General features: G+C 50.8%; 1 protein-coding gene across 1 annotated transcript; it reads right to left on the minus strand.

The window, feature by feature from the left end:
• Window positions 1–26592, minus strand: RBM28 (RNA binding motif protein 28). The gene is made up of 19 exons (XM_060279355.2): window positions 26378–26592; window positions 23886–24038; window positions 22025–22119; window positions 20459–20534; window positions 20022–20114; window positions 18138–18212; window positions 17052–17172; window positions 16578–16777; window positions 16101–16179; window positions 15049–15158; window positions 13263–13336; window positions 12976–13111; window positions 12633–12697; window positions 10364–10522; window positions 9231–9380; window positions 8958–9032; window positions 6633–6976; window positions 5748–5847; window positions 1–3810 (listed from the first exon to the last, which is right to left on the minus strand). Exons 1-19 carry the CDS (start codon window positions 26517–26519, stop codon window positions 3670–3672), a joined length of 2388 nt encoding a protein of 795 aa, XP_060135338.2. The 5' UTR covers window positions 26520–26592; the 3' UTR covers window positions 1–3669.

Consider the following 26592-nt stretch of genomic DNA (forward strand, 5'->3'; position numbering starts at 1 on the left):
TTCAGGTTTCAAGTTCAAAAGTTTATTGTTCTAGCCAAAGGCCATGACAAACCTGTATTAGGCAATAGTATTAATAAAATAATAATAGAGAACATCCACCCACAATATAAAAACCCATAACATTGAAAAGACTTTGCCAGGTTCCTGAGCATTAAAATAATTAAACCTATGAATCACCACAATTTATAGTGATTTAATCTAACTCCTTTTTCCTGATTTTTTTTGTTTGCTTGCTTGTTTTGCCGCCAGTGCATAGAGGGCTACTGTGTTGGGAAGCTCTTATTGTGTCTCAAAAGAAACCAAACAGCTTCTGCCAGGTGTGCCTGCTTACTTGTGTGAACAAAGTTTTCAGAAAGCAATCTCTTGGTTCTCTGTATAAGGGGCAGGCTAGCAGGTGACGAGTCATGCCTTCCACCGGAGGTTATGTTTAGCCTGGAGAAGAGGAGACTGAGAGGAGAGAGGATAACCATCTTCCAACGTCTCAAGGGCTATCCCATGGAAGAGGGAGCAAGCTCGCTTTCTCCTGCTCTGGAGGGGAGGACTCGAACCCATGGCTGCAAGGTACAAGAAAGGGGTTTCCGACTCAACACCAGGAAGAGCAGAGGTTGGACGGCCATCTGCCATGGATGCTTGAGCTGAGATTCCTGCATTGCAGCGGGTTGGACTGGATGCCCTCTGGGGGTCCCTTCCGACTCTACCATTCTGTGATTCTATGGTTCTGTGTTCTTCCCTCTAGCAGCACAGAGCAGCATCTTCAGTTCTGCTAATCGTGGCGCTTGACCAGTCAGCCATTGCCCAGACATAGGGACTCGTTGGGAAAGCTTGTTCTACCCCCACAGATATGGGAACCCAAGAACTGGAAGAGACCCTCACCCTGAAGAAAACCCTATGTTGTTAGGCAGACATCCCACTGTTCTGCACAAATTTTCAAAATCTGACAGGCAGGCAGGAAGCAAGCAAAGTATTGCTGGCCTCAAAAATCACACAGAGTGATGTGAATTCAAACAGGCCATGCCTCTTTTGAAAACCCCCAAACCCCTTGGGTCTTCTGGTCAGACTCTCCCAGCCCTGCCAGTACGACAGGCCAACTTAAAAAACTGTAGGTATCCTACAAACATGTCGGCACACGGATTTCCATTTGCACAGTGGGACTTTCCACCTCTCCGCAATGGGAGTCCCACGCCCTCCCCAAACCTGCTCCAGGGGGTTGGGGAAAACCCCTGGAACAGTTTTTTTATGGGGGGGGGAGAGAGAGCAGAAATCCTCACACTGACCGTGGTGCCACATGGCATGAAACCCAGCTTTCTTAACATTTAAAAATGCTTTTTGGATGTTTGCAATCGTTTGCAATTGCATTTCATTCTGAACTGTATGGGGTTTTTTTATTGCTTTGCTGCCCAGGGCTCCTTGGGGAGGGCAAGGCGGAATTTTAATAAATAAGAAAGGAAAATGAGTCAGTGGCAATGGAAGCCACAGCCGCCTCTGGCAGGCAAGGAAGGCCATCCGCATCTCCACTGAGAACTCGGCAGAAAAAAAACAAAACGCGGAATGTAAGAGCACAAGGAGAGCCCGGTGGATCGGGCCTATGGCCCCTCTGGTCCAACATCCTGTTCTCACAGTGGCCGAGCAGATGCCCCAGAGGGAAACCAGTGGCAGGATCCGTGCACAAGAGCAACACTCTCCCCTCCTGTGGTTTCCAGCAACTGGGATTCGGGACTGTGGAGGCAGGGCAGAGCCATTCTGGCTGGGAGCCACTGAGAGGCTTCTCCCCTTCCACAAATTGTCCAATCCTCTTTTAAAGGCACCCAAGTTGGTGTCTGTCCCTGCCTCCTGCAGGAGGGAGTTCCGCAGTTGAACCATGCACTGGGCAAAGAGGTTACTTTCTCTCGTCTGTCCTAGCTGAAGCGAAGGATGGAGCAGACCTGCTACCTTGTGGAACCGTAAGGAAACGAACCAGAGGAATTTGGAGACCCCCCAACGCCTGGCTTTGGGAAGAGGGAGCCTGCGGAAGTCACTAGAAGTTGCCATTTCGGCTGAATTTGGGGGAACCATTTGAAGCATCCATTGTATTGGGCAGCTGAGCTATTTCAATGGCTTTTTTTATTTATTTGCTCATTGCAAACAGCTTACGGCCTGTAAAATTTCGATAAGAAACCTGATTTGCAATGGGGGGGGGGTTGAATAATTTCCGATTGCAACTGCAGACTAATAGTAGCAAATGGGCAACCAGGGGCAAGCAGCTGGCGAGGCCTCCCTCCTGGCAGCAATCGCGCGGCAGCATCCTGCACTCCCTGCGGCCTCGTGGTCAAACGCAAGGGAGGCCCCACGCAGAGCACATTGCAGGGCTGGGATTTAAGAAGCTGCACTTCTCAAACCTTTGGAATCTGGCGGTGGCTTCCCTCAACCCCACGGACAGAAAGCCTGAGATGTACAAAAGCCTCAACTCCAGCCGGTCCCAGCTGTGCTGGCTGGAAGCTGATGGGCGCTGGAGTCTACAAACATCTGGTTGGAACAGATTTGGAGACAGCGGGGGACGGGGGGGAGTTGCGCTTGCAGCAATATTTCTGTGTGGGCAACAGCTGGAAGGGTTTTGGCTCTCCACCACGCCTGGCCTTGGGTTGCTGGGACATCCCAGGAGAAACCGTGAAAGGTGCTGAAGGAGCAAGGGTGGATTTGAACTCGTGCACGCATGGCCTACAGCCAGGGTGAGAAGGAGCCCGCCAGGGCCAGCCGGAAGAAGCTGCTCATTTCTATATCCATTGCACCTTTTTTTCCTTCCAAGGGGCTCTGAGGTGGTGGTGGGGGGTTCTCTTCCTCTCAATGTCATCCCCACTGCGGCCCTGTAAGCACACACCCTGCAAAGGGGAGCTTCATGGCCAAGTGGGAGCATTCGAACCCGGGTCTCTACCAGGTCCCTGTAGTCAAACTACTCTGACCACTGCACCACACTGCCTCTCGACTGCTCTCCCCCACCCAACCCCCCACAAAAATGTGGTTGGCTGCTTTACAATAAATGAAACTGAAGCAGTAAAAAAACCCCAGCGGGACTTTGGGCTGGGAGATCAGGGAGAGGGAGAGAGAGGTGGCCTGCCCCCCCACCCCCGTGCCCTCCAGCTAGCCAACCTTGCCCAGAGGTGGAGGGCGATGGGGGCCGGCGACATCTGGAGGGGCAGAGAGCCTCCCCTCAGCCCTGTTCCATGGATCGAGCGAGGAAGGTGGCCCCCCGAGACTCCCTCTGTTCCTGGGGGGGAAAGGTAGATTTTTAAATAAAAACCCTTTTATTAAAAAATGTCTGAGGTGATAACAACAGAGGCCTCTCTTGGTCAGAGATGGCAAAAATATACGGGGCAAATTTTCACCCGCAACACCCTCCTGTTTTCTGTCCTGCTGGTGCGTGTGTCTCTCCCCAATCCTGGGTCCTGCAAGCGCTTCCCGAAACCTCTGCCAACTAGCCCACTGGGCCAGCAGAGGGGGGCACTTTGGGGACCAGACCCCCCCTCTATGTACCCTTGCAAAGAGAGCTCAGGAGGCTTCCTTCCACTGTCCAGTAGTCCCAAATGGCAGAGATAGGGGGTGGGGTGGATGGGTGGACGCTGTCCTTGCTGGGGCTCAGCCCCAGCCAGCCGTCCCTCTCCCCCCTCCACCCTCCTGGTCCCCCCAGGGCCTCCTTCAGTCCTCAAACCATTTGCTCCTCCTGGCCGCCACCTTGCTGTTGCCGCCGCCCAAGATCTTGCGTTTGTACTGCTCCACCAGGTGCTCAAAGCGGGTCTCCGCCTGGCTGCGTTTCCCCCGAGGTTGCTTCCTGGGCGCCTGCGAGGAGGAGGAGGAGAAGGAGAGCTGGGTCAGGAAGGGGGCGCCCCGTGGCTTGGCCAGGGAGGTTGGGGGTAGGGGCACTCGGGCAAACCCAGGGGGCAGGGGCGAGGGGAAGAGCGAGCCGGTGGAGAGCAGCAAAGCAGGTTTTTATCTCAGGCACCCCCTGCCCCGGGGAGGAGAAATCTGTCCAACCTAACCTTCCTGAATCGCAGCGGGTTGGACTAGATGACCCCAGGGTCCCTCTCAACTCTGCAAAATTCTAGGGTTCTGCAGAATACAGACCGCAGGCCTATCCACCGGGTTTTCTATGCTTCTCCGATTTTTGCAGTTTCAGCTCTGGCTTAAGGGGATCCACCTAGAAGTTGCCTTGCCTGAGGACACCCCCCCCAAAAAAAACATCCCATTGGCTGGCTTTATCTTTCAAGCCAGGGATGGGGGACATGGGGCCCTCAGCTGGTTTCGGGAAGGTCACCTGTCCTAGTCGCCAGGGCTGATGTTCAAAACACCCTTCTGTGTGCTGTTTGCAAGGCATAGAATCCTAGAATCATAGAGTTGGAAGAGACCACAAGGGCCATCCAGTCCAACCCCCTGCCGAGCAGGAAACACCATCAAAGCATTCCTGACATATGCCTGTCAAGCCTCTGCTTAAAGACCTCCAAAGAAGGAGACTCCACCACACTCCTTGGTAGCAAATTCCAAACAGCTCTTACTCTCAGGAAGTTCTTCCTAATGTTTAGGTGGAATCTTCTTTCTTGAAGTTTGAATCCATTGCTCCGTGTCCGCTTCTCTGGACATAATAAACGGAGGCAAGCTTCTATCACCACCTAGAGACCTGTCTAGTCACAGAATCGTAGAATTGCAGTTGGAAGGGACCCCGAGGGTCATCGAGTGCAAGGTCTGAACCTGTGGCCGTGGCATTATCAACACCACGCTCTGACCAGCTGCACCAACTGGATTCCATCAGGCATTAAGGGGCTCCTAAAATCCATCACGTCCTCCTGTTTTATTGTTTAGTGCTATCTAACTGGACATTTTATTCTGTTTTTCCTGCTGCACTTCCTTGTATGTTTGGTTCTAAATGCCTGCATCTTGATTTCTCTTCTGCTTTAAATTCTCTTGCTGCGCTTTCTGTAAAACCACTTAGGGATTCTGCGTGTTCAGCGGTACATAAAATCACAGGCTCCTCCTAGAGCTGGAAGGGCCCAATCCCCTGCAAGGCAGGAATCACCATCAATATTAGATGATGAGAATGGGCTCCAAAAATGCATGCAAAAATGTGTGTTCTATGAAAGAAAAGCAGAGGAAATGGCTTCCTTTAGGGGAAGAGCAGGTACAAAATACATGAACAGTTCCAATGCAATTTTGGGGGTGGGGGTGGGGGTCTTTTTGTTTTTTCCTGCAGAACAGCCAGAGCAGAACTGAAGGTTGGAGAAAGCTGCAGGACCTCACGATGTGGCCAGGGGCCAGTCCCCCCCCCGCCCTCTGCATACGGAGAGCGGATTTTACTATCCATTAGGTCTCCAGGTTGGGAAGATTCAGGGCTGAGAAGACAAAAGTCCTTCTTCAAGCAGCACAGTTGAACCTGTGGAACTCACTGCCACAGGATGGCTTTGAAAGAGGAACAGACAAATTCATGGAGGAGGCGGAGGAGATGGCTACAGGATGGCTCCGCCTCCACAGCCAGAGGCAGCCAGGCATCCGAATCCCAGTTGCTGGAAACAGCGGGGGGGGGGGGAGAGAGAGGAGAGAGTGTCTCTTGTCCTTGCAAGCTGCTTGCAGACTTCCCGTTTAAGCATCTGTATGTCCTCTGGGAGAAGAGACTGCTGGACTGGATGGGCTGCTGGCCTGATCTGATCCCTTCGGCCTGATCTTGGGTTTGGCTGTTGGCATGAAAGAGGCCGCCCCCCCCCACATGTCCCCCACAACCTACTGACCTGCTTGGGCCCCTCGCGGATCTTCTTCTCCTGCTTGCGCATTGGGCCGGAGGGCGCCATCTTCTTTGCGGGGGGCTTCACTCCTCCCTTGTCCCGCTTCCTGCCGAGAGAGAGAGAGACGCAGCTCAGCAGACGGAGGGAAGAGGCCGGCCCACGGCTGGCCTCCCTGATCTAGGGGAGACCCAGGGCCCCAGAGGGGGCTGCTGACCCCCCCCCCGGACCACCTTCCCAACTCCCCCTCCAGCTCCCTGTCCCCCTTCAAGACACACCACATGTCCAAGCAGACAGGCTCTGGTGAGCACCCTCACCAGACCCTGCCCTGTGGGAATCCTGGAGCTCAGAGGCCAAATGCGGCCCCCCAGAGACCCTCTCCCTCCAGCGCCCTTGCCTGGCTGCAACGCGGCCCCCAAGCGGGACGACGCTTCTTCCTTGCCCAGAAGGAAAGGGCTGTGTGTTGTGTTGCGTTGCTGCAAAAACCGCCGCTTTCCGAGTGGCCGGGATGACCCCCCCCACTGTGCCAGAACTGCCCCCCATTGCTCCACCTTGTCCCACCCCCACAGGGGCGTGGCCCCCCGAAAGGATGCGCACGAGGGAACATGGCCCTTTCTCTGTATTGGCTTCCCCACCCTGAGGGCTGTGCTCCCTTAGCAGGAAAACATCTGAAAATGGGGGGGGGGGAGGCAGAGGAGGTGAAGAGCGGCCGGGGTTGGGGTTGGGGGAGAGAAGAGCAAAGACGGAAGGGAAACCGAGGCAGGGGCCAGGCAGGAGGGGAGGCGGGTCCTGAGGCCTTGACACAGAGCAGGGGGGTGCTTGTGAGTGGCTGCGGCAGCACCCTGCTCCCCCCCATGGGTTCATATACCCCCCCATTCCTGTTTCGGCCACTACCTGATCTTGGGGCCCCGTTTGGAGGGCAGAGGCAGGACTTTGCGCCGCTTCCTGCCGTCTGGCAGCTCCACCTGTTCCACTTCCGCCCGCGTCTGGAAACCCGCCCAGGGTATGGCCCCCTTCGCCGGCTGCCGGGGGGCTTCCGGGCGCTGCTCGGCTGCCGGGGAGACCCTGGGCTTCTTCTCGGGGGGCTCTGGCAGCTCCTCGTGCCCCTGAGGTGCCCCGTCCGCTTCTTTGGCCTTGGGGGGCTTCTTCTTCCATCTTCTGGTCGGCTTTTCGGAGGTGCTGGCGTTGGGCTGCTTGCCGGCCGCCCCCTCGGGGGGTTGCTTCTGCCTCAGCTTTTGCTGCACAGGAGAAAAGGGGGGCAGAGGTTTGTCCCACTGCAGGACCTCAAGGGAGCCCAGCGAGGGAGGGCACCCACTTACCGTATATTCTGGCGTATAAGACGACTGGGCATATAAGATGACCCCCAACTTTTCCAGTTAAAATATAGAGTTTGGGATATACTCGCTGTATAAGAAATACGACCTGGCGTATAAGACGACCCCCAACTTTTGAGAAGATTTTCCTGGGTTAAAAAGTAGTCTTATTCGCAGGAATATACAGTGTTTTTCAAATACAGTGGTACCTCGGTTTATGAACACAATTGGTTCCGGAAGTCTGTTCATAAACTGAAGCGTTCATAAACTGAAGCGAACTTTCCCATTGAAAGTAATGGAAAGTGGATTAATCTGTTCCAGATGGGTCCGCGGCGTTCGTAAACCGAAAATTCATAAACCGAGGTGTTCATAAACTGAGGTTCCACTGTACCAAAGACCCTTCTCTCCCCCCTCCCACCAGAGCACCCATTATTTTTTATTGATTATAGTTTGGTAATTCTTTATTGTAACGGTTAAGTGTAAACTGTTTAATCATTATGTCCTGATGCTTTACTGTTTACTATGATATTATAATGGATTGTTGAATATTCCTTTATTTGAGATAAGTTGCTTATTTCAAAGTTATGTTTCTAGTATGACTTTCTTTACACTGGATCAGGCAGTTATTACATTTGTGATCTTTGCTGCCTATTTTGTTGTTTCCTCAGCTTGTAGACTGCCTTGCGCAAAGTAATATAGAAAGGCAGTATACAAAACCGAAAGTGAAATGAAATGAATGAAAATCCTGCATCAGGATCACAGTTTGCAATATTCCAAGAATTGTAGAGTTGAACTGTAGAGTTGGACGGGACCCCTGAGGGTTAAACCCTGCTTAAAAATAGGGTTGCCATACGTCCGGACATGACCAGGATTCAGCCGTCTGGGCAGGAATTTCTTTAATGTCTGGGAAAACCTGGACATTAATTAACAACTTTTCAGTCCAGATTTTCACTTTCTATTTAAAACCTCCTTTGCATGAAAACGGCAATAAAAGCGGCCATAGGCTAATAATTAAACCAAGTTCTGACCAGTCAAAAGGTTAAAAAAAGAGGAGCAACGGGAATTGATTTGGAAGGACAACGGAGCATTTGGATTCCAGCTGTTCCCCCCAGTCACTCAACTCCTCCAAAGACAAAGTGGGAAGGTAACTCTGGAGGTGCAATGGCAGGACCCCACAAACAAAGGTGCCCCACGCAGGCTCCAGGGGGTAAGCAGAAATTTCAGACCTGCCTGGAGATACCACTGCAGGTGAGAAGAATGCGCAGAGCCCTCTGCCCTGCGGGTCAGGACCCCGGCCCCAAACAGCACCCTATGAAACTTCCCAGGAGGCTGCAAAGCTGGTAAAAGGTAAAGGTAGAGGACCCCTGGACAGTTAGGTCCAGTCAAAGGGGTTACGGTGCTCATCTCACTTTCAGGCCGATGGAGCCGGCGTTTGTCCACAAACAGCTTCCCGGGTCGTGTGGCCAGCAGGACTAAACCGCTTCTGGCGCAACCAAACACCGTGACAGAAACCAGAGCGCACGGAAACGCCGTTTACCTTCCCACCGCAGTAGTACGGGAGCTCACTCTGTTGTGGGGATTCGAACCGCCAGCCTTCCAATCGGCAAGCCCAAGAGGCTCAGGGGTTTAAACCACAGCGCCACCCGTGTCGCAAAGCTGGACACCCCCCAGAGCTGCAAAGGCCCCTTGCCAGGGCTGAGTCCCAACCAATTCCTCTCCTTGGTACAGGATTCCCCCTCCCCTCGCCCTCGGCAGCCATTCGCAGTAATGGCGCCTCCTTCTAAGGCGGCGGAGGTCGGAGGAGCATCTGACTGCGATTGCTTCCTTGCCAGGGGTTGGACTAGGTGAGCCTGGGGGTCCCCCCTCCAACTCTGCGGGGTTCTCAGATTCCTCCTGCTTCTCCTACCAGGCTGCGCTGGGCTCGCTGCTCCTTCAGCTTCAACTTCCGGCGGTCCTCCAAGGAGAATTCCACGATGGGACGCTGCGGGGAGAAAGAGCAGCTTGAGAACCCCAGGAGAGCCCAGCCTCCTGCTCTCACGGGGGCAGGCAGGTGCCCCAAAGGGAAACTAGCAAGGCGCTGCCCTCCTGCCGTTTCCAGAAACTGATATCCAATCGCCCTCTCCTCTGTGAATCTGCCCCACCTCCTTCTGGTGCTCTGCTTGGAGTGGGGGAACCTTACCTTCTGGTCTCCAAAGACCTGGGGGTTGTTGTTGAGGTGGCGCAGGGCAGCCAGGGCCTGCTCATGTTCCTGGAACTCCACAAAGGCATAGCCCAGCGACTGGCCCTTCCCCTTCCCAGCCGGCGCCTTCAGGTCCCGCATCACACGGCACTGGAGAGAGAGAGAGAGAGAATCGCAGAGCTGGAAGGGAACCAAGCATCATCTAGTCCAACCAGGGTGGATAAAAATCAATGATTAAAAATATATATAAATCAGATTTTTTAAATTTAAATCAGATTCTTTTGATTTAAGTTGGACTTTCAAAATAAAATGCTTTTGGAGAAAAAAATCTTTCTAAAGATAGTTTTCCATTTAAGTTACATTATAGTCCAAAGGGTATTCATCAGGAAATAAGGATTTCTTTTAAGTTTTTCATGTGGGCTAAAACACAAGTCTGTTGGTTTTTTTTAAAAAAAAATTAACCACATCAGTTAATAAACTTGGCTACATATGCTATAAAGTTATTGTTTTAGTTAAATAAATTAAATTGTTATTAAGAAAATGATTATTTTTCTCCTTCCAATAAAGTACAGCAGAAAGTTGTCCCGATATAAATGCTTCACTTATTAAACCTCACAATAATTTCATAATTATCTGTCTATGTATTTCTTAATAGCATAACCAAATCAGTGATTTTTGATATAACTGTAATAACTACTCTGAACATTTACTATTCCAAAAATGAAACCTTCGTCTGGTTGTAAATATTAAGACTGTACCAGCAAGAATGAGTCTTTGTGTTAAAAAATTATTTAAATCAAGTCTTACTGACTAGTGATTTAAATCAAGTCTTACTGACTAGTGATTTAAGTTGTGATTTAAATTGGTTTGATTTAAATCAACTCCACCCGGAGTCCAACCCCCTGCAAGGCAGGAATCTCAGCTCAAGCGTCCGTGACGAGGATGAAGCCAGAAGCTCAACGGGTGGCTCTTGGCAGGAGATCTGAGTGACGGGAGCTGTTTTGCTCATTTCTTGCATTTCTTCCCCAACTTTTCCTTCAGGGTGACGTGTCTGGTTCCCTCCCACCCCTCCTCGCTGAATCCCTGCCCCCACCCTGCGGGGTAGGGCTGCGCTGAGAGGCAGGCAGGCTCACCTCCTTGAGCCGGAGGCCGGGGGTTCCCTTTGCCGCCTCCAGCATCAGCTTCCGGAGCCGGCCGTCGTCAACGCCTTTGGGCAGGTTGTGGACGCAGAGCCTGGTCCGAGACACGAAGATGTTCTGGTCCTTCAGCTTGTGACGCTTCAGCTCCTCAAACTGGGGGAGGGAGACGGAGGGGTCACTGCAGCCTTGTGAGGCGGAGCACTAGGCAGGGCGGCAAGGGGAGAAGGCCAGCCCACCGCTCTGCTTGGAAGACTCTCCTGCTTTTGCAGGTTGTCTCCTGCTTGGACTACTGCAACGCGCTCTAGTGGGGGCTACCTTTGAAGGTGACCCGGAAACTACAACTAATCCAGAATGTGGCAGCTAGACTGGGAGTGGCCGCCGAGACCACATAACACCGGTCCTGAAAGACCTACACTGCCTCCCAGTATGTTTCTGGGCACAATTCAAAGTGTTGGTGCTGACCTTTAAAGCTCTAAACGGCCTCTGCCCAGTAGACCTGAAGGAGCGTCTCCACCCCCATTGTTCTACCTGGACACTGAGGTCCAGCACCGAGGGGCTTCTGGCGGTGCCCTCACTGTGAGAGGTGAGGTTACAGGGAACCAGGCAGAGGGCCTTCTCAGTGGTGGTGCCCGCCCTGTGGAATGCCCTCCCACCAGATGTCAAAGAGAAAAACAACTACCAGACTTTTAGGAGACATCTGAAGGCAGCCCTGTTTAGGGAAACTTTTAATGTTTGATGGACTATTGTATTTTAATATTTTGTTGGAAGCCACCCAGAGTGGCTGGGGAAACCCATCCAGATAGGCGGGGTATAAATAATAAATTTTTATTCTTATTATTTGGCTAACTTTCACAGAATCACAGAAATGTCAGGTGGGAAGGGATCCCCGACTATCATCTATGCTGACCCCCGCATATCTCTCAAGCAGCACCTCCTCCCGCAACCCAACTCTGAGCTCGGCCAGAGGAGTTCATGCGCCAGTTACTTCACGGCAGGATTCCTGCAATGCACTCTATGTGGGGCTTCTTTCGCGCTTGAGCCAGAAGCTGCAGCAATTGCTGACGGGAGAGGGAGGCCTTGCCGATTTTCTACCAGGCCAAGTTCAAAGTGTTACTGTTAGCAGTAAAGCCCTCAATGAGGCGGGACCACGAGATCGCCTTGTCCCATAGACAATCTCTGGACCACTTCAACTTACAAAACTTGCGCTGCCACTTAATAGCCATTCCATGTCGGCAAGAATTCGATCTCGGAGTGTGGCAGCATCTACACTTTGGAACTCCCTGCCGATTGATATCAGGCACTGAACACTTTCCGGCGCCTGCTCAAAACATTTATGTTTAGACGAGCCCACCCAGATGTTTAGAAAGTGTGCGGTGTTTACGATTTGTTTTAGTCTGTTCTCTGGTAGCTTTAACTTTCTGTATGTTGTAAACTTTTCTAGACTTTGTTTTGTAAATTGCTTCGAGGCTTGTTGTTTATTTACACTCAAACAGCGTGTGATTCATAAAATTCATATGCCGTTTGCGTGTTTAAAAGAAACCCCAGTCAAAGCGGTTTAAAAAAGGACAAAACAATAAAATCAAGAACTGTTTACTTTTAAAGCATACAAAAAGTTAAAATAGTTTTTTTAAAATTAAACTCCCATCAACTGGGCAGGTTTTCCTAAAAAAGAATGTTTTTAGCAGGAGCTGAAAAGAAGACAGTGAAGTCGCCTTCTGGAGTTCCAGAGTTGTAAGGGCTGCCACAGGAAAGAAATGCAGAACAGGTATCATGTGGGAAATAAATAGGGAGAGAGAGAGAGAGAAGAGAGAGAGAGAGAGAGAGAGAGAGAGAGAGAGAGAGAGAGAGAGAGAGAGAGATTCAGCAAATTTATGGCTCTCCAGATGATGCCCTCTTGCTTCGTGGAGAGTCTGGGCCCTCAGGGGGGCCCTCCGTGCGAGGGGCAGGAATTTGTAAGCAGCAGAGGGCTCCTGTCCATCAGAGACAGGCTAGATTCAGCAGACCCACCTTGACCTGGCCCAGCAGGGGTCTTCTGGCATCCTTAAGGAGGGAAAGGTTGGAGCCATGCCTAGCTTCTCGGCCTTGGGTTCCCAGATGTTGGCCTACAACTCCCATCAGCCCTAGTGAGCAGGACCAGTGGTCAGAGATGATGGGAGTTGTAGTCCCAAGCTTGAGAAAGGTTGGGCTAGACACACACACACCACAGAGAGAGAGAAAGAGAGAGAGAGAGAGAGAGAACGAACGAACGAACGAACGAACTTACCCGTGCCCTCTTGGCCAGGTCAGCATCGCTCATCCCCTCGGCAGCTTTTGTGCCAGCACGGATCACTGCAGAGGAAAAAGGAGCACCCAAGTATAGAATCCCAGACTGGGAAGGGACCCTCACAGGTCATCTAGCCCAACCCCCTGCAATGCAGGAATCGCGGCTAGAGAATCATTGGCACAGGGCCACCCAAGGTTAAAAACCTCCAAGGAAGGAGAGCCTACCACCTTCTCAAGCCCCTTCCACCGCTGCTCATGGCAATGAACACCCCGTTGCCCTGCACACAAGGCAAGGTGAGCTCAGGTGAATCCAGCCCCCCCCCAGCCGCCTCCTTCCCACTCACGGCCTTCGCGCGCCAGGTACAAGTTCCGGGTGCCGGTGGGTTTCTTCGTCTTCTGGCTCCGCAGCTTCTGCGCTTCCTCCCGGCTGACGGCCAGGTCCACTCGCAGGCGGCGGCCTCCCAGGTGCAGACCTGCGCCCTTCCGGGGAGAAGGAGAGAGTGAGATGCAGGGAGGCAAGGAAGGGGCACCCACGGGTGCTGCCAGAAACAGGCCAAGCCAGTCTCGGTGGAGGCAGGGGGAACTACCATGCTCCCACCCCGCCGGGGGCGGGGGGAACCCCAACTCTCACCTCGCTCTCATCCTGAGCCACTTGAAGGCACTTCTGGGCAGCTTCCTGGGACAGGAATTGGGCAAAGGCACAGCCTGGTGGTGGGATTTTGGAGAGTGGGGAGGAAAGATGCATGTTTAGGAAGCTGTCTTACAGTGACCCACGGCATCATAGAATTGTAGAGTTGGAATGGACCTCAAGGAATGCAGGAATCTCAGCTAAACAAATACAATACCTTGTTACGCAGATTCCATAGTTGCAGCACATAATGTTTGTAACAAATTTCTTTACTAGTTACTTCCTATCATACGAATCAAGTCCAGGATGCACACCATATACAATCCTTAAGCAAGATAAAGGTAAAGGAACCCCTGACCATTAGGTCCAGTCGTGACCGACTCTGGGGTTGCGCGCTCATCTCGCATTATTGGCCGAGGGAGCCGGCGTATAGCTTCCAGGTCATGTGGCCAGCATGACAAAGCCGCTTCTGGCAAACCAGAGCAGCACACGGAAACGCCGTTTACCTTCCCGCTGTAGCGGTTCCTATTTATCTACTTGCATTTTGACGTGCTTTCGAACTGCTAGGTTGGCAGGAGCTGGGACCAAGCAACGGGAACTCGCCCCGTCACAGGGATTCGAACCGCCGACCTTCTGATCAGCAAGCCCTAGGCTCAGTGGTTTAATCACAGCGCCACCTGGGTCCCAGAAGCAAGGTATATAACCTATTTAATTACCGTATTTTTCCGTCTATCAGACGCCCCCATGTATAAGACGCCCCCTATTTGGGGGGGGACTCCAAATTAAGAAAACACCCCTCAGCACTACTCATGTATAAAACGAGCCCAAATTTTAAACCTAGTCTTATACACAGAAAAATATGGTAAACCCAATGCAGATATATTTCTTCCTTTCTTCATACATTCTTGTTTGAGTTCATATATTACACTGTGGATAAGAAAGGTCCCCGGAATGACATGGACAATACAGCTGATGTTGGCTAGTGTGGGCAGCCGTCACAGGCAGGCTGGCTCAGGCAGCTGGCTTGGGCAGAACAAGGTTTCCGGATATTTCCTTGTTTCGCCGCGAAGGGCTTCCTCAGCTATTAAAAGTTCTATATAATATAAACATAAACACTTGATAATACAAGGATTTATATTTGACAGGTAGAAATTACAAATTTAAATCTGTTACATCATGACTAACAAACAAGAGTCCATACATTATTAAGCATTATCAAGCATTAGAAGATACAGAGGTTGTACATACCACCAAAGTGTGTAACAGATTACGTAAGCAATGATTCTTGGACGATTCTCAATAGTAATGGCCAAGATAGGAAGAAATATCCCTGCATTGGATTTAATCACCGTAAATAGGCATCTCAGCTACAGCATCCCGGACAGATGGCCATCCAACCTCTGCTTAAAAACCTCCCAGAAAGGAGAGTCCATTATTTGGCACACACTCAATTTCCATACCTTTTCTGATACCAGAAAATTACCACCTCAGTGCTGTATAGTTCATTATAGTAGTGGCCTCTTATATAAAACAGAGTTATTGTGCGAACGTGTTCTTAGCAAAAATAAAGCTCAAAATAAGGAGAATAATGTAACCCCAATAATGTTTATTTAAACAGATATAATACAGCCACTCCCTGCACGACATTTTTTTTTTAGTTGCTACTTTTGAGGCAGGATCTGAACTCAGGTCTCTGAGGACTCCCCCCCCCCCGCCTAATACAAAACTATTCTGGCTCAGTCTGCCCCCCTCCCCTCCAACCTCCCCCCCCCTTTGTCAGCCCCATTACCTTTGGAGTGCTCCGTGTCCGGGTGAAGCACGATCCGCACGTACTTCAGGTCTCCAAACTGCTCCAGCAGCTCCCCCAGTTCCTCCTCCTCACTGTCGAAGGACAAATTCCTGGGGGGGGGAAGCAGGGGGCACATGAAGATGGGCCCCACACCCAGGGACAACAAGAGCTGGTTTGGATCCCAGTGAAAAAATATGTCCGGGGCCCCCCAGCAAGGGCAGACTGGCAAAAAGGTCTTTGCACGTGATAAAAAACAACAACATGCTTTGATTTCATGTTAATGATAAATATGAAAATATTATTACTGTTGTTGTTTATTGAATTTATATACCACCCTATACCAGGAGGTCTCAGGGCGGTTCACAGAAAAGATTAACATGAAAACCACAATATATATAATCAAAATAAAAACAACCACCCAATAACACTCCCCCTTTACCTGTTGAGAATATTAAGATCTTAAGGGCTAGTATCAACAACAGAAGCACTCACATGAGTGTTGCTGTACGAACCTGACACTTGTAAAACTTGTATGGATTTTTAGGAAAATATAAATATTTGCACCTGTTGAGAATATTAAGATCCTAAGGCAGGCATAGGCAACCTTGGCTCTCCAGATGTTTTGGAACTACAACTCCCATGATCCCTAGCTAACAGGGCCAGTGGTCAGGGAACATGGGAGTTGTAGTTCCAAAACATCTGGAGAGCCAAGGTTGCCTATGCCTGTCCTAAGGGTTAGCATCAATGAGGGCCCAACCCCCTGTGATGCAGAATGTTAAACGATATACTGATGCATGGAATGACCCCCACCTGTTTTCCCTTCCTTCCCGTATGGTATTACATATATGTCTATAGATAGATATTTTGCTGTAAGTCACTTGGAGACGTTCAGGTGACAAGCAGCTAATAAGCTTAACGAGTAGTAACGATAAACAGCCATTAATGTACGCTGGACCACTGTTCTCTAAGCCCCGTAAGGATGCAGAAGGAGCAGGGCAGCAGCCTCCTGACTTCTCTCCCAAGGCGATGCTGAGCCCACGGCCTTCGCCCACCTGATGAAGACAGTCCTTCCTTCGGTGACGTCTGATGGGAGCTTCTGGACTTTTTTCCGCTTCGAAGGGACGTCAGCTTCTGGAATGGGAGCAGATCGGGGAGAGAAAAACCATTAGCAAGGCATTCTCCAAAGGCAAGAGCAGGACACAGAATTGTTGGAAGGGACCCTGAGGGTCATCCAGTCCAACCCGCTGCAATGCAGGAATCTTTGGTAAATATTATTATTATGCCGCTCTCCCTGGGCAAGGTGGCAGTGCCCAGTCTCCAAAGACCAAGGCAGAGGAGGGCCACGTTCCCAGCAGAGGCCATGAAATTTCACGCGGCGGCTGGCAGCTTTCGGAAAGAGGAATGCTGGGTTGAAATTGGTTTTTTAAGCAGACCCAACAGGTCTCTCCAAGCGCTCCTTTGAGGCGCCAGGTTTTTAAGGGTTCGCCACCTGCCCTGGCATCCAACCCATCAGAATCTACAAAACCAACCTTCTTCGTCTTCCTCGTCGTCGTCATCTTCTTCTTCCTCCTCCTCCTCAGAGCTCATGGCTTTGCCAGGCTCCCCTTCTTCCTCATCGGAGTCCTGCGTCCTACCAGGCCCCTCTTCCTCTTCTTCCTCCTCCTCCTCCTCCTCCTCTTCCTCCTCTTCCTCACTATCCGCAGGCGGTGGAGCGAGCTGCTCAAAGTACCTGTCCAAGAAATCATGCAAGGAAAGAGCCATCAGCAGCAGGCAGCTGAACTCTGCGTCCAAAGGGCTTAATTCTGGGGGTTCTGGAATCTCGGAGCTGGCTGGACTTCACCAGAGGGAGGAAGCCAGAGGCAGCCTTGCCACTGCCTGCTGCCAGAGAGAGAAAGCAGTGATTTGGCACAGAGGGCGGCTTAGTGTGACCCCCCCCCCGAACCCCACATCAACAGCAGAGTGAGCCCGCCCCAGGTTCTCCGGAGCAAGCCCCCTGCGCTCACCTGCCCTGCCTTGCTGGCTCAGCAGGCTCTGAAGTTTTGTCTTCCAGATCACCGTCATCGTTGGCAGCCTCAGTTGTGTCCGCTTGCTGGGCCTGGCTTTGCTGCTGCTTCTCCTGGACTTCTGGTTGGGGAAAGAGAGTCAAAGAAGCCGGGGGGGGGGGGGGTGAGATGCCTCTGCCCAGTTTCTCTCAAGCTTCCCCTGTCCATCCTGCCCCCCATTTCTAGCTTCACCCATTAATCCTGGCGAATCTTGCCATCGCTGAGCCCTGCGTGCTGCCTTCCCACAATAGCACCTGGTTGGTCCCTGTGAGAACAGGAGGCTGGAGTAGATGGGCCCCCTTTGGCCTGATCCAGAGGGGGCATCTTGGGTTCTCGCCAAAAGCCATGCCAGGGAGGTCCCTGCGGCCAGATCCCAGACGGGCCACAGAACACAGAAACGGGAGTCCAAACCAAGGTGCCACACCTGCAAAGCCTCAACTGGGCAGGGATTTTAGAGTTGGAACAGAAGGGGGAGGCTTTCTAAGGGCACAACGGCTGACAGGAGAAAGACCCTGTCGGAACATGGCACTTCCAATGCCCAGAGATCTCCTCTAGTTGCCCAGTCGCTACCAGGCCAACGTCAAGGGCTTACTCTTAGTCTGTAAGGCCCTTCGCAACGTGGGACCCGTGAGATCACCTGACCCAGAGACACACAACAACAACAACGAATAATAATAATAATAATAATATTTTTATACCCTGCCCATCTGGCTGGGTTTCCCCAGCCACTCTGGGCGGCTTCCAACAAAAGATTAAAAATGCATTTAAAAATACATTTATGAAATGAATAATTCCATGCTTGCTGGGCAGGGAGGGGGGCCTGTTGCTTCTGAAAGTCAGCTCTGCTCTCAGAACCAGACAGTCTCACACAGGCAATTGCCTGGCTGCAAAGACTCGGGACAAATGGTCTCAGTCTCCCCGTCACTCTCAGCTGGTTGGCCTGAGGTCAAGATCGGGCCTCTTCACCCACCCCTCAACAGCACAAACAGAGCAAGGCCACCTGCCTGAGATGCCCAGAGCAGGAGGACTCCCCCCTGAGCCACTCACCTGCCGGAGATGCCACTGCCTGCATCGCTTGGTACTTCTCCCGGGCCACAGCCCAGTCCACGGCCACCGGGCGCTCTGCAGAGGGAAAAGGGAAGCTCTGAGGCTGCCTTGGCCAGGGGGCAGCGCAGCTACAAATCCTGGGGACCGATTCCATTCGAGGAACGGCTACCGCTGTAGGTGCCGCATGGCACCTGCTTCCCATTCGTAAGAACTCAACCGTTTAGTGTGGCAGCCGCTCCCCTCTGTAACTCCCTGCCTCTTGACACCAGCCTTCGCTGTACAATTTTTGGCACCTGCTAAAATTGTTTAGACAGCCCTGTCCAGATGCTTAGAAAATGGAGGTAATTTTAATCCGTTTTAGTATTTTAACTTTCCTATGTTTTAAAGGAGGGTTGCAATCCCCACGCCAAAAAAAAAAAATCATGTTTCAAATTTTTGTAACCCACTTTGAGGCCTTTTTTTAAAAAAAACAATCAAGCGGTGTGCAGATTTTATGAAATAAAAAGTCATGGTGTCTGTGTGTGTGCCGAGGAGACCCGAACTCAAGACAACCCCACTGCCTGAACACCCCTGTATATTCAACTGTCCTGTGGATGTTCTAGCATTCCCAGCACAAGAGGATCAGCTAGACCAGGCATCCCCAAACTGCGGCCCTCCAGATGTTTTGGCCTACAACTCCCATGATCCCTAACTAACAGGACCAGTGGGTCAGGGAAGATGGGAATTGTAGCCCAAAACATCTGGAGGGCCGAAGTTTGGGGGTGCCTGAGCTAGAGAGTCAGTGGTGGGGAGTGGGGAGAGTGTCGGAGGACCCCCTGGGAGACCAGGGTTCAAATCCCTTCCGCTCGGCCATGAAGCTCACTGGGTGTGACTTTGGGCCAGTTGCTGAATCTCAGCCTAACCTACCTTGTTGTAGGGATTAAATGGGGAGGGGGAGAAGCGTGTGTGCCCCCTCGAGCTCCTTGCAGAAAAAGGTGGGCTATGAAGTGAAATAGAAGAACAGGATCCCACTTCCAAATGACCTTAACAGATTGGACAACTGGGCCAAAGCAAACAAGATGAATTTTAACAAGGAGAAATGTAAAGTACTACACTTGGGCAAAAAAAATGAAAGGCACAAATACAGGATGGGAGACACCTGGCTTGAGAGCAGTACATGTGAAAAGGATCTAGGAGTCTTGGTAGACCACAAACTTGACATGAGTCAGCAGTGTGATGCAGCAGCTAAAAAAGCCAATGCAATTCTGGGCTGCATCAATAGGAGTATAGCGTCTAGATCAAGGGAAGTAATAGTACCACTGTATTCTGCTCTGGTCAGACCTCACCTGGAGTACTGTGTCCAGTTCTGGGCACAACAGTTCAAGAAGGATACTGACAAGCTGGAACGTGTCCAGAAGAGGGCAACCAAAATGGTCAAAGGCCTGGAAACAATGCCTTATGAGGAACGGCTTAGGGAGCTGGGTATGTTTAGCCTGGAGAAGAGAAGGTTAAGGGGTGATATGATAGCCATGTTCAAATATATGAAAGGATGTCATATGGAGGGGGGAGAAAGATTGTTTTCTGCTGCTCCAGAGAAGCGGACACGGAGCAATGGATTCAAGCTACAAGAAAGAAGATTCCACCTAAACATTAGGAAGAACTTCCTGACAGTAAGAGCTGTTTGACAGTGGAATTTGCTACCAAGGAGTGTGGTGGAGTCTCCTTCTTTGGAGGTCTTTAAGCAGAGGCTTGACAGGCCCTTGTGGTCTCTTCCAACTCTATGATTCTATGATTCTATGAAATATTATTTCGCCTGCCCCTCTGCACAGGCAGCTCCCATCCGACATAAACACACAGAGAGGACCTCAGATCGCCCGGCTCCTTTGAAGGAAGTCTCAGACTCACCCTTGATCTGCTTCATGTTCATCCCCTTCAGGGCCTTCCCTGCTTCCAGGACGTTCTTGAACTGCACAAAGGCAAAGCCACGCATCTTTCCATCTGGAAGCGACAGGAAATCAACTTAATTCTGATTATTTTTTTAAAATACTTGTAGCCTGTGCATGGGATTCCCTTTATCGGGAGACAGGAACAGCCAGAGCCATAATCAAGAAGCCAGGTGGGACTTCGTTCTTCGGCTTAAGACGGCGGACAGCAGAACCATTAGCCAGCCAGTGCTCTAATCTCCGATGTGTGGAATTCCTAGTTCCAAAGGGGAACGCAGTGATCCATGAATGGCTCAGGATAATCCGGGACAGGGTTCCAATTTCAATGGGATGCTACCGTATGTTCCTGCCCCAGGAGCAGCCCCACTGGCCCTTTCCCACCCGGCCACCTGGCCATACCTGGTTTCTTGGGGAGCGTAGTTTCCAGCACTGTGCCAAACGGAGAAAATGCAGCCTTCAGGTCATCTTCTGTGCACTAAGGAGAGCAGAAACGAGACCAATGGCAGAAGTCATCACAGTGCAATGTATATCTTTCAACAACAACAAACAACCCAAAGTCTTAGGAAGGATCTGGGCTGCTTCTCCAACGTTCTGTGCGCAGACTGTGCTCTCTCCAAAACGGAGGCTTGGAGCTCCTATTACAGCTCCATTAAATGGAGCACTCAGCTAAGAAATGGATAGCTGGATGGCCATCCCTCCGACTAGGTGACCCTGGGGTGTCCTTTCCAACTCTGCAGTTCTGCAAAACAGCATTATGTCAGTGCTCTGAATCTCAGGCAGGAGGGCCGTGAAATATTAACCCTGCCAGGGCACTTTTCATAGAATCATAGAATTAGAAGAGACCACAAGGGCCATCCAGTCCAACCCCCTGCCGAGCAGGAAACGCCATCAAAGCATTCTTAACATATGCCTGTCAAGCCTCTGCTTAAAGACCTCCAAAGAAGGAGACTCCACCACACTCCTTGGCAGCAAATTCCACTGCCGAACAGCTCTTACTGTCAGGAAGTTCTTCCTAATGTTTAGGTGGAATCTTCTTTCTTGTAGTTTGAATCCATTGCTCCGTGTCCGCTTCTCTGGAGCAGCAGAAAACAACCTTTATCCCTCCTCCATATGGCATCCTTTTATATATTTGAACATGGCTATCATATTACCCCATAACCTTCTCTTCTCCAGGCTAAACATACCCAGCTCCCTAAGCTGTTCCTCATAAGGCATTGTTTCCAGGCCTTTGACCATTTTGGTTGCCCTCCTCCGGACATGTTCCAGCTTGTCAGTATCCTTCTTGAACTGTGGTGCCCAGAACTGGACACAGTATTCCAGGTGAGGTCTGACCAGAGCAGGATACAGTGGTACTATTACTTCCCTTGATCTAGATGCTATACTCCTATTGATGCAGCCCAGAATTGCACTGGCTTTTTTAGCGGCTGCATCACACTGCTGACTCATGTCCAGTTTGTGGTCTACTAAGACTCCTAGATCCTTTTCACATGTACTGCTCTCAAGCCAGGTGTCTCCCATCCTGTATTTGTGCCTTTGATTTTTTTTGCCCAAGTGTAGTACTTTACATTTCTCCTTGTTAAAATTCATCTTGTTTGCTTTGGCCCAGTTGTCTAATCTGTTAAGGTCATTTTGAAGTGTGATCCTGTCCTCTGGGGTATTAGCCACCCCTCCCAATTTGGTGTCGCCTGCAAACTTGCTCAGGATGCCCTCAAGCCCATCATCCAAGTCATTGATAAAGATGTTGAATAAGACTGGGCCCAAGACAGAACCCTGTGGCACCCCACTAGTCACTACTCTCCAGGATGAGGAGGAGCCATTGATGAGCACCCTTTGGTTTCAGTCAGCCGGCCAGTTACAAATCCACTTTTAACAGCCTCGTTCCAAGAAAATAATGGGGCTGGCTCAGAAAGAGAATTCCACCCCCCCCCCCAAGAAGCAGACGACTCCTCTGCCTTTGGCTCGTACCTTGAAGCTCAGATTGCGAATGATCAGCCTGGCTTTTTTCGAGGCTCCTTTTGCCTTGGGGGGCTTCTTCGCTCGCTGGGGGGCCTCAGAGGCACCTGGAACCAAATCAAATGGGACACAGCAAGGATGACGACACACCAAGAACGCAGCAGAGGAATCCTCCCTAGGCACAAGGGCTGATGCGCTCAGGTCACACCCACGAGCAGAGCAGCGTCCCAGGGGCCCAAGCATCTGGCTGGCAACACTGAGAGCAGGAGGCCGGACTGGATGGGTCTGGGGTCTGCAAGGACCATGGACTGTAATAGGACTGAGCTTGCGTCTCTCTTCGAGAGTCTGCACAAAGGTGGGTGAAAAGGGTGAAGGAAGTATGGAAAGTGCGAGGGTTTTGGGCTAGCAATGCTGCTTCCCTGTGTTTTCCCCACAAAGTTATTTATATTGTTGTTGTTGTTGATTGGATTTGTATACTGCCGTATACCCAGAGGTCTCAGGGCGGTTGACAAACAAAACCATAATATACAAAATCAAATTAAAAACAAGAACCCCATAAAAGAAACCCCAAAAGAGCCACGTTCTAAAAGGGTATTGGATGTCAATCAGATCAACCAAAGGCCTGGTTAAAAAGGAACATTTTTGCCTGGTGAATAAAGGCGAACTTCCCCGGGGAGAGCATTCCGCAGAAGGGGAGCCACTGCAGAGAAGGCCCCGTTCTCGTGTTGCCACCCTCCGGACCTCTGGGGGAGGAGGAGGCACACAAAGGAGGGCTTCAGAAGATGATCTCAGGGTCTGGGTAGGTTCATATGGAAAGAGGTGGTCCTTGAGGTATCGCGGTCTTGAGCCATTTATTTATTGTGGTTTCTTATTAACCAGTTGTGAGAACCTTGCTATACGTACAGAAGACGTTAAGTTCTGTATGTAAGCCGAACAGTCTATGGATCAGCTCAGAAGAGAGTCTAGCTGGTGGGGGTCTTCTCCAACGCAATTGCCTTGTCTGACTCAAGGTGGGAGGATTGATTTTTTTCTTCTGCAACTGGCTGTGACCCCCTTTGGCCTGATCCAGCAGCCAAAGAACCCCGCCACCATGCCTGGAGCAGGAGGAAAACTCCAGCAGACAAGGCATCTTCTCCCTTTACAAGCAGCCAGGCAGGACAGACAAAGCGTAACGGCGCTGCTGGAGAGGCGAGTTAAGGCAAGGAACAACCGGCTCCTCTGCCGGCTCCGCCAACAGTCCTCCTCTTCATACATATAGCCCAGATTTGTATTTACAACTTGCCTGGGAGCCACAGCTAACTAGGAATCCCAGACAGGTCATTAAGTGGGAGTGAACGGACCGCTCCATCCCTCCTTGGACTGCCAGCTCACCTGGTTGCTTTGCTGGGGGGGGGGGGGAGCCAATTCCTTCATAGCTACCAGCATAGGAAAGAAGCAGGTTATTGGAGGAGAGGCAGGTGGCTGCATCCCTCCTACCTCAGGCGGCCTGACAGGAATCCTTTTTCTTTTCCCCTAGCCTGTTAAGTGGCAAGGAGCCTACACAAGCCCTGCTGGCTGTAGAGGCAGTTTGTTCGACTGCAGAGGTAGAACTGAGAATGTCTTGGTCTCTAAGGTGCCACTGGACAATTTTTTTAATTTTAAATTTATTGGGAATGTCTTGAAATGGTGTACTGTAAGGAAATCAAAGCCCATCTTCTGGACTGTAAGAACATGTCAGAAAGGGTAATGGAAGCCTCAAAGGCAGCACAGGTCATGTGGGACCTAAGACAAGCCACAGTTAGAAAAAACTGTGCTCAGCAAAACTGGCGCTGTATCGACAGCAGCGCACAGAAAATCCTGGCACCCCACCAAAAAAAAAAGACCTTGAACTTACCTTCTTTCTTCTTTCCTTTCTGCCTTGGTTTTGGATTAGCAAGGGCTACTGTGATCTTGCGTTTCCCAAAGACTGTGATCTCCTGGATGGCTCTCTGAGCATCTTCCGACAAGGAGAAAGTGACAAAGCCAAACCCACGACAGGTTTTGCTGCCTATCCAATAGATTTAAAGGCATATTGGCATTATTCAGACTGGTTAAGTTTATTAAACGCCTTTTTCTCGCAACAAGGAGCTCAAAAAAAAGAGACAAACAAAACATAGAGCAAAGGTCAGCAACTTGGCCAGGGAACAAATATCACATTTGAGATGGGAAAAGCCACTTCACTCCACCCACCCTGTAATTCAAGAGAAAGGCTTGGGGGGGCGGGATTAGGTAGATAACCAGAACCATACAAACTATTTTAAGCATGGGTTCATCATGAAGAAAGATGCGCCGCTTGAAGGAGACGCCATCGCAACCTTATGCCAACTGGTTCTACTTGGTTACGGCAGGGTATAAATACAAACTAGGAGGAAGCAGCTGCTCTGGTGGCCTACGCCTGGGAGGGTCAGGATCCAGACATCCATATTTCCACCTCTATCAGTAGGAAAACCAATGGGCAGCAGACTCTGATGCACACCCCGTATAGCATTTCAAAGGTAAAAATAGGGACGCAGGAGTGACATTCATATTCTTTTTCTCTGGCCTATGCTACATTTTAAATTGAAACAGGGATGTGGGAAACAGGATGTCGGACTAGACTGGCCCCGTTTGGCCTGATCCAGGAGCCAGTCCCTGCTTAGGTTGGTGAGCCAGTGTGGTGTAGTGGTTAGGCTGGGATCAGACTGGGATCTGGGAGAGTCCAGGGTTCAAAAAACCCCACTCAGCCATGAAACTTGCTGGAGGTGTGGCTTTGGGCCAGTCGCCACATCTCAGTCTAACCTACCTCACAGGGTTGTTGTTGGGGGGGTGGAATGGGGAAGGAGAGAAACATGGACTCCACCTTGTGCTCCTTGGAGGGAAAGACAATATATAAACACAACAAACAAGTTATGGTTTGTATGTTACCAAATATCCTCAGAAACCTACACATTTCATCCAGCGAGTGAGGCTGATCCGTTCCTACACCACATAATACAAATGTGTTTGCAGAGCAAGGGGCACCCTCTTTCCTCCACCCCCTTCCCAAAAAAAGAGGCTCCCCTCTGGGGAATAGGCAGAACCTCCAGGCGCACGAAAAAGAGTTGCCCAGGAGTGGCAACAAATCACAGAAGCTCTCAAAGCAACACTCAAATCTATTCTGGAGACTGCCTCCTTCTGTGATGTATGTGTGATTTTATTTTATTTTATTTTGTCTTGGGCTACAGGGTGGGCAATTTCAAAAGTCTTTATAGGGGCTTGCGCACCATTGCTCTGGGTCTCTCCTGCCTCTTTGCAAGGAGGGAAGGCAACTCTGTTGCCATAGGAAAACAAAGACCTGCCTTGCTTTCTATGGATCCATCCATCTCTGGCCAACCATGGACTTAGGGGACTCAGTCCCTTGTGGAGTTGGGCAGCAAAAGCCAACCCCCCTATTTTTTTCCTATAACCAGTGCTTTTGGGGGACACATGCATACCCCTAAACATTTTGTGAATCTTAGTTTGGCTTCATTAATAAACAACAAAATAAACAACTATCTGACTTCTAGAAGACATCTGAAGGCAGCCCTGTTTAGGGAAGCTTTTAATATTTGATGAATTATTGTATTTTAATATTTTGCTGGAAGCCGCCCAGAGTGGCTGGGGGAACCTGGCCAGATGGGTGGGGTATAAATATATTACAATCAAACTTTGGGTTAAGTACGCTTCAGGTTGCGTTCTTTCAGGTTAAGTACTCCGTGGACCCGGAAGTGTTTACTTCCGGGTTCCACCGCGCGCGCATGCACAGAAGCATTCTGCACGCTTCATGCATGCACAGAAGCGTTCTATCGGCGGGTTAAGTACTTTTCGGGGTGTGAATGGCACCCCGGAACCAATTAAGTACTTAACCCGAGGTACCACTGTATTATTATTATTATTATTATTATTATTATTGCTCATTGAGGGGCAGTATTTCAATGATTAAGAAAATGAGAGTATCTCTAAGCATTCTTTTAGAAAAAAGCACTGATAATAATAATAATAATAATAATAATAATAATAATAATAATAATAATAATAATAATAATAGGGGTGCAGCACTACCAGGAAAGATGCCTTGTGGGGGGGGGCTCATTCTGGTGCCAGGTGGGCTCATTGAGGGGCAGTATTTCAATATGAATAGGAAAATGAGAGTACCCCTCCCTAAACATCTTTTTTGGGGGAAAGCACTGCTTATATTATAACAAGGGGTCCCCCGGGGTCATCTAGCCAAGCCCCCCAAGCGCAACCTCAGAGGAAGGGGCGGCGGGGGGGGCAGACCGCTCGTGGGCCGTAGGGGGGGGTGGAAGCGGCCCCGGCCCGCCTGGCCTCCCCCCCCCGGTCCCCGCTCACCGGGCTCCGTCACGGCCACCGCCCGCCGCACCGGCCCCGCCCGGCCGAACTCTCTCTCCAGCTCCGCGGCGGAGGCCGAGGGCGGCAGGCCCCGCACCAGCACCGTCCGACCGGCGCCCGCTCCCGCTCCCGCCGCCGCCATGGCCCCGCCGATCCCAACTCGGCCAGCACGTTACGCGAGCGTGGGCGCCGCCATGTTGGGTCCGCTGCTCAAA

This window comes from Zootoca vivipara, chromosome 9, assembly GCF_965207765.1.
Source record: "Zootoca vivipara chromosome 9, rZooViv2.hap1.1, whole genome shotgun sequence".
In the NCBI taxonomy this organism is placed as follows: Eukaryota; Metazoa; Chordata; class Lepidosauria; order Squamata; family Lacertidae; genus Zootoca; species Zootoca vivipara.